Source organism: Cynocephalus volans, chromosome X (assembly GCF_027409185.1).
Source record: "Cynocephalus volans isolate mCynVol1 chromosome X, mCynVol1.pri, whole genome shotgun sequence".
In the NCBI taxonomy this organism is placed as follows: Eukaryota; Metazoa; Chordata; class Mammalia; order Dermoptera; family Cynocephalidae; genus Cynocephalus; species Cynocephalus volans.
The window spans coordinates 121,050,613-121,065,010 of NC_084478.1; the positions used below are offsets into that span (position 1 = coordinate 121,050,613).

The 14,398-nt window shown below is 39.1% G+C and overlaps 1 protein-coding gene across 1 annotated transcript in view; it reads left to right on the forward strand.

The window, feature by feature from the left end:
* PAK3 (p21 (RAC1) activated kinase 3) overlaps positions 1–14,398 on the forward strand; it is a 103,487-nt gene that overhangs the window by 19,717 nt on the left and 69,372 nt on the right. Inside the window, exon 2 of the mRNA XM_063083211.1 lies at positions 269–470. Within this exon, the coding sequence (XP_062939281.1) occupies positions 296–470 (175 nt within the window). The 5' untranslated portion in view covers positions 269–295. The remainder of the gene's footprint in view (positions 1–268; positions 471–14,398) is intronic.

Sequence of the window (14,398 nt, forward strand, 5' to 3'; positions counted from 1 at the left end):
TAGAGTTTCAGTTTGTACGTATTGAAAAGCCATTCACTACTGAATGGCTTCACTTTCCTCCCTTGGAAATTGCATCATTGGTCTTTGGAAGGAGGAGGCAACTCCCTTCCCTTCAGAAGAGGAATCCCTGCCAAATGATTCACACGAAACCTGAGAAAACCTGAGACCAATGTTTTTGTTTCTAAGATGTTAGAATCCCCATATTTACTAGCTTTTTTTTTTTAGACTTCTCCTTCCTTAATTCCTGTTTTCTCCTCCTTTTCTTTAGGAGCTGTGAAATTGGTTGTAACTGAAAATGTCTGACGGTCTGGATAATGAAGAGAAACCCCCAGCTCCCCCACTGAGGATGAATAGTAACAACCGGGATTCTTCAGCACTCAACCACAGCTCCAAACCACTTCCCATGGCCCCTGAAGAGAAGAATAAGAAAGCCAGGCTTCGCTCTATCTTCCCAGGAGGAGGGGATAAAAGTAAAGTATCAGTGGCTGGGCATTGAAAAGGGGCTAGTTTATTCTTTCACTGTCACTTTTTTCTTGGGTAGTCATTTCTTGAGCATCGGCTGTTTGGGGCCTGCCTGATCTTTACATTTACATCTTCGGAGGTTGCATTTTGTCAGAGAATAGTGTTTGATTGACTTACTGTGGGCTGACAAAATACACTTATGCTCTGTTTGCCTTTCACATAAAATTGAATTCATAGTGGTAAACCAAGGGAAATCAAAGCAACAGCACTATCTTGAATATATAAACAGTGACTTGAGAGTAGAATTTACAGTAATCTCTTCCTAACTGCAAGTTGTTCTTTTTGGAAATTTGAGTACAGGTAGATTTACTTCTGTATACCTTTTTGGTAACTATGAAGATTTTGAATTGAGTATATGGGAGTCAGTCCAAGTTGCCACAATATTGTGCTTCTGACTTTATCACAAGGTGGGAAGAGTGTTCTGAGTCATTTATTTCCTTTCTCGTTCTTTTACCAGTTATCCCCTACACAATCAGCCCCGACTATCACAACAATATATTATAATTTATCCTTGTGTTTATTAATACCATTTGGTGCTTAAAAATCATATACTAATACTTTGTGACATTCGGGGATATGAAATCTCTAGTGAGTAACTGTCAGGTTGCATTAGTTAGCATAAAGCTGAAACATGGCTTCTATATGTATGACTACTGAGGGGAATGAGACTAAAGCACATACAAGAGCACAGGCACCACAGAAAGTTGCCAAAAGGCAAGATGGGTGATGTCTTTAGAAGAGAAAAGGGATATTCTTGATCTGCTTCCTCAAGGTAAAACAAATCGTTTTGTAGGTTGCTTATACAGTGTTAATGAATCCACAATTTGTACCTTAAGGAAAGCTGAAACTCTTATTGCGGCCAGTATTGCCTCTTATACTTACACCACTTAAAAGAAGCTTTATCCCTCATAACCCAAGAACGGAAAAGATGGAAATGATATTAAACTCTAGATTGAAGATAAGCAAAAGAATAATGAAATACTTTTCATGCAAAGGACCTGTGACCATGCAAAAAGAATTTTCAAATACGTGTTTTCAGACAGTGAAGTGGATCTCGAAAAAACATTTTTGCTTGGAACAAGAGACAATTTGAGAAATTTAAGGTGTGCTGTGACCTGGCACCATGATCTCGGTGCCAAAGAATGACTAGATCCTACAGCTCCTGTGCTGTATCCTCCACAACTGTGGATTATGTGCCTGCACAAATCTTTGGTACTACTGAAACTTCCATACTTTGAGAGTCCTTTTGAATAACCCTACTTGCCATTTTGAAGAGCAAAAGCCAACTGATGCTGACATGAGGTCAGCAAAGACTGAGAGGGTGACATTTCTGTTTTGTGCCAATACTTCAGGTGACCTCACAGTGAAACCGTGGCTACTGTATGGAAAACTATGTCCAAATCTTCTCAGGGAAAAAAACTGAGCCGAGTTTCCAGGGTACTAGCGTGCAAACAGAAAAGCCTGGAGGACTCCTTCTCCCCTTAAGGAATGGTTGAACAGTATTTTCTTGTAGAAATTTAAGACTATTTAAAATTTAAAAAAATCTTTAATTTAAAGTCCTGCTGATCTTTCACAGTCTGTTTGGTGCCTCAGATGCATTCTCCAACAGGCATCCTGATGTTAAGATTGTCTTTATAACTAGCCTCATGTCTCAGATCCTTGAACCCTTAGAGCAGTGTTTGATCTGGCCATGTAAGAAGACTTAGGCTAAACTAATACATAAATTTGTTGTTTAAAATCTTGCAAAAGTTCCTCTGCCTGAAGATCCTAGTGCATGGAATTCCTACAGCATCACTCTATTCTTAATAAAAGAGGCGTTAGATAGTTCAACAGAGCCTGTCATTAATGTGACCTGGGAGAAGATATGGCTAGATATGGTGAAATTTCTTTCAGCAGTTTCTCCCAAAGACAATGAATCTTTGGATCAAGAAGAACCTATGGATGAAGGTGAACATCTGGCGCAGGAGGAGTCATTGGCTGAAGTTGTATCTGAACCTGTCAACACTAATTCAAGTGATGTGATGCTGCTAGAAGTTAATCCCGAGGAAGTTTCAGTACTCCAGAGGTGATTATCATAAGTGATGATGAAGACAATTAGGAAGCTATGAGAATGGAGACAAATACAGTTATAAGCAGCAGGAGCAAATTTTTTAGAACAAGATTAAAATCTCCCCAAGAAAATAATAAAAACTGATACCTTTACATGTCTAATCTTACTTGTTCAAAGCTTAAGTGATTTAGCAGAATTCAATAAAGAGGTGCTATGATGCCTTTAAACACAATCCCATTGGACAGAAACCATCTTCAACAGAACTTAAATCAAGTGCCATTTTAATACCATTGCTAGACAGCGAATAAGCTACCTTCAGACAAAGCTAGGATGATTTCATTGAACTCTATAAAGAGCTGCTAAGAGTCTTTTTAAAAGATCATATTGGGAAGAAAGCAACCTCAGAAAAGCCTAAATTATCAAGGAGTGTCATTTAAGTACCTTTACTGGACAGCTGATAAACTGGCTTCAGGCAAAGTTTGAATGATTTAATTGAAGGTGTCTTCAAAAAAGACTTCAGAAGACAGAAGGTGTCTTGAGAACAGCCAGTCTTTGAGGAATGCCACTTAAATTTACTTGCTTGCTAGAGCTAAGGCCACAAGCAAGTTGTTACAGCTTCAGGATTGGACTTCATTGACTTTGAGAGCAGAGCCATCCATAATTTGAACTAAGTCCACCTCTGTACATTGCTTCTCTGTCACCTCATTTTCCACTACCATAATGAGTGAGTGGTACATACATCCTCATCATCTGTGGAAATCATCTCAGGATCTAGGTAGAAACTGTAAAGTCTATCATTTTTACCAATATAAACTATGTAAACTCTCATTATTCTTTTTATGTAATGTACTGTTATTTCACTGTGCATAAAAAAAAATTATGATAGCTTTCAAAAGTTCACTTGTGACCTCATTCCCCCTGCGCATTTGTTTTTTCCTCCTGAAATCATAATTTCCTCTGCTGAACTCTCCCGCCTCTGGGTTTGTTCAGGAGCCTGACCCTGGTGGATGAGGAGAAATTACTGTTTCTCTGTTCCTGCTGCTAGGGAACTACTTGTGCTACTCTGCAATCAGTCTTAGGTTCTGTAGACCTGGGTTCATGTGTAGCTCTGCCAGTGATTGTTGTGACTTTAGGCCAGCCACTTAGCTTCTCTGAACCCCAGTTTCATCACCTGTTAAGTGAGGAAAGTGATACCTGGCCTACCTCACAAGATATTGGTGATATTCAAATGTAATTCTAAATATCAAAATGCTACTAAAAGTAAAGTTTAAAAGTGCTAAGTAATTGTGAGGTGTTATTATATTTGTAGCATTTTGGAACTTACGGACAACCGACCAAAAAACTCAAATTCTTATTTTTTTTAAAAGTAACTTTCTCCCTAACTGAATTTATGTATCAGTTATAGAAATTTTTAAAAGAAAATGAAAATTGCTTGTAATTTCACAAGCCAAAGGTAACTGGGTTGATATTTTTTCTCCTAGTCACTCTTCTTCTCATCATATAGAAATTGTTCATCAATGTTAAAAACTTGGAAAATAAAGACAAGCATTATAGAAATAAAATAAAAGTACCCATAATCACAAATCTCAGAAATAATGTTAACATTTTGTTGGATTTCTTCCCAGACTTTTTCTGTGGCTATATAGGCACATATGTACTTTTTACATAGTTAAGATCATAATATATTCAGTTTTGTATCCTGCTTTTTTACGTAATGTTTTTATCATGAACATTCTTTTACATTTTAAAAAAGTACTCATAAATATTATTCTTGGTGGTATAGAAAATTTCATCATATAATGGCATCATGGTTTATTTAACCATTTTCATTTGTTGGATATTGGGATCCTTTCCAAATTTTTCTCATTATAAATAGTCACAATGTCTATTTCATTTCTTAAATTAAAATGTTTGCATTGGTGACAGCACAGGGGTTTTCTGTTTCTGTTTTTGTTTTTTTAAGAAGTCTCTTTAATTGACCAAATCAAACCTCAAGAGACAGGTAGAGGAAATATAAGTAGTAGTAGATGAAATTTTATGACTGAGAATCTGTCTTTGTTGGAGACAGTTCCAGGAGCTGAATCTTGGTGTTAGAGCAATTGAGGAGGGACAATTTGCCACCATTTTATGATACTTCACTATAGAAAAGTTTTCAGGATTTAGACCAGGAAAAGGACATCCTGAACAAGTGGTTTGATCTTATTTTTTAGAGCCTGTGAAGGGTGGGACTGATCAGGTTTCTCCTTTGTTGGCTGCTAGAAAGCTTGGAGCCAAATGTGCAGGCCATGCATAGCGCTTGTAATGGGACTCTGTATTAGCTTTCTTCCAAGCTCCATTTTATGTTCCTATCTTTGTTTTTAGTTTTTGTTTCCTTTCACTTTCTTATCTACTTTAAATTTATACTATCATGTTGTATTTTGTGTATTCTTGTAAGCCACCTTGCATCTATTTTGGAACAAGGTGAGGAATAAATACAGGAATAAATAAATCAAGGCATGAATAAATAAATGAGTAAATAAATCAATAAGGAAAAGGCAATAAGGCAGATGATTACAGCCAGGACTCTGAAATGGCATAGTGCCTCCAAAAATAATCATTGTTAAGGACTGGAAGCTCAGAAGAACATATGGGAAAGAAGCAGGTGAGGCTGCATTTGGAGGTGACATGTGTTCTGTGTGACGTCTGTGTCTTCTGAAGCGTGCTTATGTGTCTTGTATCTTGTGCTGCACTTGAGCATTAGGCGTGTTTCAGAGGACATGCAGTGCTGTGTTAAGGGCTGTGTCCTTAGCACAATTCATGTGCATTTTTTGTGTGTGGGGAATTCAGAAAGATTTGGGAGCTGGTGAGCCTGGGAATGATGTGATGGTACCTCTTCCTGGAGGTGTAGGAGGGGATAGTTGTATATAAATCAAATCGAGACAAATGGGGAGTGATCTACCGTTTACTGACTAGTTACTGGGTGCCAGGCTGTGTGCCAGGCACTTTACATGTACTGAGCCTTAATCATCACAGCCACTCTGTATTATACCCTTTATACAGATGAGGCAATTTAAGCTCAAAGCATTTAAGTAGACAGCCTAGGGTCACATAGCAAATGATGGAAGCTAGAAATCTCCTGAGTCTGACTCCAGGTGCTATGCCTGTTCTATCTACTCTATCACACTGCCTTGCAATGGGACAAAGGGAATAAGTGGTAGACTGTGGCATCCAAAAGCCAGCAGTGGCTTTCATTTTTCCTTAAGAAAATTGCAGTGTGCTTTGAAATGTATCTGAATTTCAGAAAAGGGGACATTTTTTTTATTGCCACTCAGAAGGAAAGAAAGAACATTTTCACTGTGTGTGTGTGTGTGTGTGTGTGTGTGTGTGTGTGTGTGAAAGAAATGATGGTGAGAAAACATTCTTGACAGTAGAGACGTGTTAACATTCAATTTGGTGTTTTGTAGGTTAGATTATCATTTGATGTATATTCTTAACAGGCTTACATATTGCTTACTTTAAAAAGTTGAGGCTCTAAATGAGTGTGTTCATATATGTGAAAAAGTTCGTAAAGTACTATATAGTTTTGTTATTGTGTTGAATATATATTGTTGTTCTAATATCCTACACAGCAGGAAGCATTGCTATGCAACAATTATATTAAAGGAAACTCTCAGTTATCCATTATGGTCTTGTTAATCAAATATTTTGGTCAATGCACATTACTAATTTTCATCTACTTAATGCACAATAAAATATACTTAGTGTGATAACACTATGCAATCTTTTTTGGTGATGCTGAAGACCCTTTGGGATCTTGCAGTAGCTCAAGATGTGTGAGAGTGTGAATTAATTGAGGGTTCTGGTATGAGAAAACCAGATGTCAGAGACTGCTACAACCTGAACGGTGCTTACATTCCTCTTGGTTCTCCAAATGTAGCCCGTACAGCTCAACAAAGAGTGCTCTTCAAAGATCACTGCACTGCTCTTTGGGAAGCCTGAAAGGCATGATACATTGCTTGTCCTCCAGGTGGCCCAGGAGAAGAGCCTCCTGTACTATACCTTTCCTCTTAGAAGCCCCCTGTTGAAATGGGAAGAAGGTGGGATATGGATGCACTCTGTATCTAGGAGGGCCTGTGGTTCTACTTCGAGTCCAATAAACAGAATTTGGGCACAAATTTGATAGCCTGCTGAAACCACCAGACATATTCAGGAGAAGTCTGAAATGTAAGATTGGGAAATGTATACACTAAAGTGAAGAAGCAACAGGGAGAAATTGAGAGAGGAAATAATGTTTGAGAGGGAGATTAGGAGATGGAGAAGATACAGGGGGTGCATGGGAAGAGGGGGAGGACAGAAGAGCACTGTATCAGACATTAAAATGAAGTGTTGCAAGGAGAGGAAAATTGACAATGGCTAAGGGATACAAAGTTGCTTTCTGCCTTAAAGCAGATGAGGCCTCCCCTTCTCAATTTGCACCTTATATAACTATCCACATGATCAGAGGCGTCTAGTTAGGTAGGACATTGCCTCACCTTTGCTTTTTGTTTTGAAACATTTTCCATTAAAATTGTTGCACATGTGAATCCGATGTAAATGAGAGTGGAACCAATATGTGTTGCCTGGAAGGAGATGAGTAAGAGGCAACTTCCTAATGATTTCCCAGAATGATCACTTTTGCTGAATGTTTTTAAAAATGATACCACTGAAGGTGAAGGCTGTCTCTGTGTGTGAATGGGCATGACTAGAAAGGCTCATGTGGGACTATCATTCCCCCCCACCCCCATCCTATCATCTTCACAGAACATCCAACCTATGATTTGGGCTTGTAACTGCTCTTACCGAATCAGATTACCATTTTGAGTTTTTATCTATACATTAAAGGCTGCTAATTTATGGAGGATATATATTTTCCATAGCCACTGAGGATCTGGTAGAAGAAAATGAGCTTAATATTCTACCAGAAGGAATGACACTAGATAAATAAATTCCAGATAGGCTAATTGGATGCTATGAATTACTAAGAAGGAAATTTTCTAAGTTTTCCATTGGGTCTCTCATGGCTTTAGCAAGTTCTACCTGAAGGCAAGAGAATAAATCTTCCACCACAGGCTATCCCAACTATATGTTTCTGGTATTTGCTAATAATAAAAGATATTATAAGAGCAATGGATGTTTAAAACAGCCCAGTTAAATCCTTTTTCTCTGTAGTTATATTTCCATAGCCATCATTTGGAAGTGCTGGGTTTATAAAGTGGTAGATTATTTGGTTTTCCAGCAAACATAGTCACCCAGTTACTTAGTATATTGCTCGTGAGATGATATATTTTGAAAGGCTATTATAGGGGTATTACTATGTTCAAGTACTTTTGTATTAGTTACCTCCTTCAAACCTCCTGTGATAGAGGTAAGGTAGGGATTATCTTCATTTTATACAGGAAGGCAGAAGTTCCGAGGGGTTAAATGACTTCCACAAAGTTGCTGCATGACTTAATAACAAAGCAAAGCAGACCTCGAGTGTAGATCCCCCAACTGCTAGTCCACAGTGGTTGTTGAACACTATATTACTTGCTGTAAAGTGAGAGTAACCTAACTTGCTTTGAAAAAAAGGTTTTAGCTAATGGAATATGCAAAGAGATTTTTTTTTTTTTAAAGAAGCAGGAAATTTTTCAGAAGCAGGTGAAACCTAGGCAGATCAGCAATGACAGCAGTAGTCATACCTTAGTATTTACAAATTATTCCTCCTGAGAGCCTAATTCACTAGCAGGAAGTAACTTAACCTTTGTTAAAAAAAAAAAAAAAAAAAAGAAAGAAAATTGTTATTTTTCTCAATTTTTGTGTTATTTTGGGTTATTTAAAATTATTTTTAGTATAAAAATAATGTTTAATGCTTATAAAAATTGAAATATTAAAGAACTATATTAAAATAGAACATGAGAGTCACCTATTATTCCTCCTTAGTTTTATTCATAAGCCAGTATTTAAAGGAGATTTGGGCCCTCTTTCTCACTTAATAAACACCCTCCTTTTCTGCTCAGAATCAGTATGTGTTTTGCCCAAGATGTTAGGTGTAAGCCAGAAATATATCTGTTATGTGGAATTTCTTTTTAAATATTTTTTTTACCCATCTTTACTTTAAATACTTAGAGCCAACAATAAGATCTGTGTTTTATTCCTAATTTTCCTTTGTAGTTACCACATAATACTTCCAAATATTTCCAGTGGAAAAAATAAATTTGAAGGCCCACACAATGACATTCTACCAAAAAAAATTAGATGAAAATTAGAGAATTAATCTCTCCCCTGTGTAAAGGAAAATATACATCTTGTAAATCCAGGAGGTAAGAAATTCCAGTGTTGATATCCTCTCACAATATGCCCCGAAACAGGATATCTGTTTCTAGAGCAGATGCGTCAGGGATCAGAACTTTCTCTGCCGAAATCAGTCCCTCTAGGACTATTGCTCTCACAATGAGGGCCTGCCTCTGCCACCACCTTCAGGGCTGCTGTTGCCATAGGAACAACTATTCTAGGATACTTACTAAGTATAAGGAATGCTTCAGAAGGCTTTCCTTTGGAGGGTTATGGCATGGTGTGCTCTGTGACCTGCAAATTAGATGATGGAGCAGAATGACATTTTTAAAAATAAAAAAGGTAATGACCTCAGTACCTAATTCACTTTCCAGGTAGTTAAGTAGACACTGAAGCATTTTAATTCTTACAGGCCACAGAGGCAACATTTTGCAGACAACCTTTGTTGGGCACTGACTAGCAGCCTCTTAATGACTTAGAGAAATCAATGAACCTCTGAAAGCATCTATTGCCCAGCTAAAAGGTGACCAAGTCACTAAGGATCATGTGTTAGGAAAAATGAAGGTGGATGGCCTGTTGAAAATACTTCTATATTTTTCCAGCATGGCTTTCCTAGAGCAAAGCCCAGGAATATTGAGATGAAAAACAGGCCTTTTAATGTGATGGATCTCTAAGCCAGCTATTCCCACCGCCTCTGCCAGATATGACCCCTATGTCTGCACAAGTTGTTTGGCTTCAGGAATACATAACACTGAATGAATACAGATTGCACCTGGGCAGGGTGGGAGAGCAAACAAGACAAAGGGCAGGGCAAGGGAGGAGGGCTTCTGGTGTCAAGCTAAGGGTTGTGGGATAAAGGTACCTCCCAGGAGAATCCCAACCCCAGCAACTCTGGTACAAGCCTCCTAACAAAATGTTTTATGAGACCTCCTTTATCTCAAAGGTCTTCATGGAAGACCATGGGATAGAGACATGTGCAGCCAGCCAATGCATAAATCTGAGCTGCATGCTGACTTTGAGCACAGATCTAATTTATTAGCTATCTTGGTTTAAAAACCACACACAGCATGATCTGGAGCATGTTTTTAACCACCTATATACTTCACTCAGAAAAGATTTGTGCCTGCTTCTTATGTGCCTAACTCTGTGTTGAATATTGTGAAGGACACTACATATAAGACAAAGTTCCCCATCAGGTAATTTTCAGTCTAGTTGAAGAAATCATACATACATGCGCGCACACACACACACACACACACACACACACACACACACACACACACACACACACACGGTTTATAGGAAATGCCCAGTAAGTGATCTCAGTGGCAACAGATGCAGTGGTGGGTAGGTCCTCCCCATTCCACACTCATTTTTCTCCTCAGCCTGAGTGAAACAGCAACCATCTTGAAGCCTGCCTCTGCCACGGCATGTGTACCTTAGCATAGCTACCTAGCTTGTCTTCTGGGAAACACCTTTTCTGTTATGACATCCATCTGCTCAAAAACCTTTCCCAGCACATTCTTTATTACTGTCTCCAATTTCATCTTTCTTTCCTTCCTGATTTCTGACGCTATATCCTATCCATTTACCCTCTGTCCTCTCACTTTCTTATCAATATGTTATATACATTCCTACCTTCAAACTTTTGCCTCTACTGTCCTTCCTACTTGAGATGCCTTGTCCTTTCCTACCTATCCAGTTTTTAAGGCCCATCTCTCAAGTTCTGCCTCCCTCAGTAAGCCTTGACTTCCACCACAGATTTCTATGATCTTCTTTTCTTTTGACATGCACAGCATTTATACTCTAGTCTTCTCAGCTTAGCACCTAATTTTCTTTGTTCTGATAATATTGGTTGCTATTTCTTGTTTGTTAAGCTTATTTCCCCAGTTAGATTGCAAGTTTAGAATATTAAGTTCCCAATGGATCACCCAGCATAACCTGTCACTACGCTGATCTACGGGTCAATGGATACTTGCTAACTGACCCACTGATTCAAAGAAAAAGAAGCTGGGACAGTAGCAGGAGGGGGTTGTCCCTTAGAGACAGGGTTGTGAAATGCTACCTTCAAGTAGCCAGCCTATGTGTTTATTTTTCTTTGGAAAAGTTATTTCTGCATCTTAAAAATATGTTTTATATGATACTTTGTTTTTAACTTTCTGTGTTATTGTGGCTTTCAATGTTGCTTTTTAAATTATGCCGTATACCAGACCACTTTGCATGCTTTCCATTGCTTTTAAACGGTTACTATTGTTTTGTGCTTTTAGGCTAAATTTATATAGGAAAACATTTACCTGTGCCTCTCTTCTGTCATTTCTTTTCTTTTCCTGCATGCTCTGTTTTCAAGGAGCTAGAAAGTGTTCTAAAAATTAATTCTGGACATGACTATATGACTTTAAAAAAGAAGGCTCAACAAAACTTTCATGAATTTTAGGAAAGATGAGAAGCAGAACTCGTACAACAAGGAAGACTCAGGTGACAGTTTTCTAAAATGTTTTCAGAAGGCAAACAGAGTACCATCTAGAGATATCATCTGGGGGAGAATTGGTTGTCTTGCCATACCTTGAACCCTGCCCAGCTGTGTTGCCAGTATATCTTTGGCCCCCAAGTGGTACCTGGAAAGAGATATACTTGAATGATACAGAGTTATCCCCACTGTTGGAGAAAAACAACAACATTGCCACCAACAACAACTTCAACCACAAAAACAACTCTAAAGCATGCTCCCCACCCCCCTGGCCTTCTTGGCAAACCTGGATCATTGTTTCCTCATCCATGAACACATAATAGCAAGTAGGAACTGCCTGTCTCCATATATTGGGTTTCATTCCATATAATGAAGGTCATTCATTCATCCATTCATTTGTTCATTCATTCATTAACTATTGAGTCAGGTACTGTGCTAGATAGATGCTTTGGTGCAGAGGTGAATAAATCCCCGTCCCTGCCTTTAAGGAGCTGATGGCCTAGGAAGGGATACAGACAAGTTAGTCAATGGTTAGAGTTTAGTGTGGTAAGTACAATATGAGCACTGAAGAGGGGCATCTATTCCAGACTCAAGGGAAGGGCGGAAAGGGAAGGCTTCCTAGAGGAAGTGCCCACTGAACTGAGGTGAGTCTTAAAGGAGGAACAGAGCTAGTCATGTAAGGAGTGAGTGGCATTCCAGGTAGAAAGAGCAACATTATGAAGGCAGTAGGCATGACACACTGTTAGTTGAGTTTCTGTGAATACACCTACAAGTGGTTCAGAATAACTAGTGCACAGAGTGGGAGAGGGGTGGGAGATAAAGCTATGAAAGTAATTGGGGATCATATCCTACAGGATTAATATATGCCATGCTAAGGACTTTGAATTTGATTCTGAAGGCAATGGGGAGACATTGAAGCAGGGGAATGATATTAGATTTGTGTTTCAAAATATCACTCTAGCCACAAAGGGAAGAACAGATTGCAGGGGACAGATAGAAGGAGACAAGTCAGGCTGTTGGAATCATGCAGGTGAGAAATGAGAGTGGCCTGGCCTAAGGGCCAGTATCATTACAAATAGGAGAGGACAATGCAGAGGGAATATTTAGGAGGAGAATTAACAGAAATAGGCAACTAATCAGATAGAGAGAAGAGGAACTGGAGAAGGGTGAGGTAAGGGACAAAGGAGAATTTGTAGTTGCATGTTGTTTTAGGTGGGGAAAGACAGTGGTGAATTAGTTTACTTTTGAAAATATTTAGTGTGGGGGGCCTGTGAGGCATCCGAAGAGAGGCGTTCAATAGCCAGTTAACTACATGGGGTTGGGGTGCAGCAGAGAGCTCAGGGCTGGAGGTACATATGGGGAGTCACTAGCATAGGTGGTAATTGAAACCATGCGTGTAGATGAGATGACCTAAGTAAGAGGTGTGTTGATAAGAGATGAGAACCAAGGACAGCTTCTGGGGAATGCTATTTAAAGAGCTGACAGAAAGAGCCTCCTGCAAATGAGATGGAAAGAAAACCCAGACACGTAGAAACAGACTTTAGGAAAGAGATGTGTGAAAGAAGGTAGGGAGGCGTTAGTTTCAAGAAGTACGTGGTCAGCAATGTCAGTTTTGACTAAGAGATCAACAGTTGTAAGGACTGAAAAGTGACCACTGATCAAAGAGGTAGTTAATTTGTAACTTCAGGGAGTTATTATAGTGGTTTGGGGAGTGAGGGCTAAGGAAGTGTAGACTGCCTTTTCAAGAAGTTTAACCTAAAGATGGAAAACCTGAGAGACTGTAATAGCTAAAGAAGGATGTGATGAGGCAGAGGGTTTTAATTTTTTTTAATTTTTATTTTTATTAGCATATTCATTATTACAAATTGTAATTTTTCTTTATATCCTTTACCCAATGGATGGTTTTTAATTTTGAAGAACAAAAGAGATCTCAGCATGTCTTTTAAGCCAAAAGGAAAACGCCAATAGAGAGGGAGAGATTGAAGAGACAAGAAGAAATAGAACATAATTGATTGAGTAATGAGATCCTGGAGAAGTGAGAAGGACTGGGATCTAGAGCACCAGCGGAGGGATATTCCTTAGGTGGAAGGGGAGACCTGCTTCTAGTGAGATGGGAAGAGAGAAGTGCTACTGATGGAGATAAATGCATGGGGATAGGAGAGGAAGTGAAGTCAAAGGAGTTCCCAACTGGTGGCCTCCATTTTTTTCAGTGAAGTAGAAGGGAGGTCATATGCTGAAAGTAAGGGAGGATGGGGTGGAGCAGAAGTTTGAGTGAAATGGTGAGATTCTGGAATATTTGGGGGGGGGGTGGGAAAGGAAGTTCACAGGGAGTGAGGAAAAAATTGCCAAGCACCATTAATGACCCAACTAATGTCTGTGACCTTTATTAAAAGCACCAATCTGCATGGCTACATGATTTTTCCCCAGCAACTCTCAGCAGCCTCAGTACAGAAGTGAAGTTTCAAGGTTGGATTCTGTCAGGGTAGGGGTTTGCAGGACAATTGTAAGAGGAGGCCAAGGGGTGAGAGTTTCCAGGGCAGTGGCTGAAGAGCATTTTAAATGATGTACTATAGAGTCTAGGCCAGAAGGGAACTGAGAAATTTGCTAAAAATGGAGGGATCCAGGGATTGGAGGTTTTGTTGAGATCAAAGAGCAAGTAAAATAGGAGTAATGTCTCAGAGTTAGAAGGCTAGCAGGATGGGAGGCCGGACTCAGAGAATGAGATAACAGGATTGAATATTTCAGAGAAAGGGTCATTCTGGATAATGAAAAGACCTGAGGTAGCTGTGGTTCTGCACACTGGCTGCAGATTATCTATGGAATTTAAAAAATTATTTGCCCAGGTCTCACCTCCAGAAATCCTGATAGAGTAGGTTCTGTGTGGGCTCTACACATTGATATTTTATGGAATTCTACAGGTTATTCTTATATGTAACCCTGGTTGAGAACCACTGGTTTAGAAGATAGCTGTGAGAGTGGATTGCAGAAGTGGAAGGAAGGTGAAGTTCATTAGAGTTGAGGGAGGTCAGGATCCATAAGGAAAGGGTGTGAAGGAGGTGTCCATTTATATC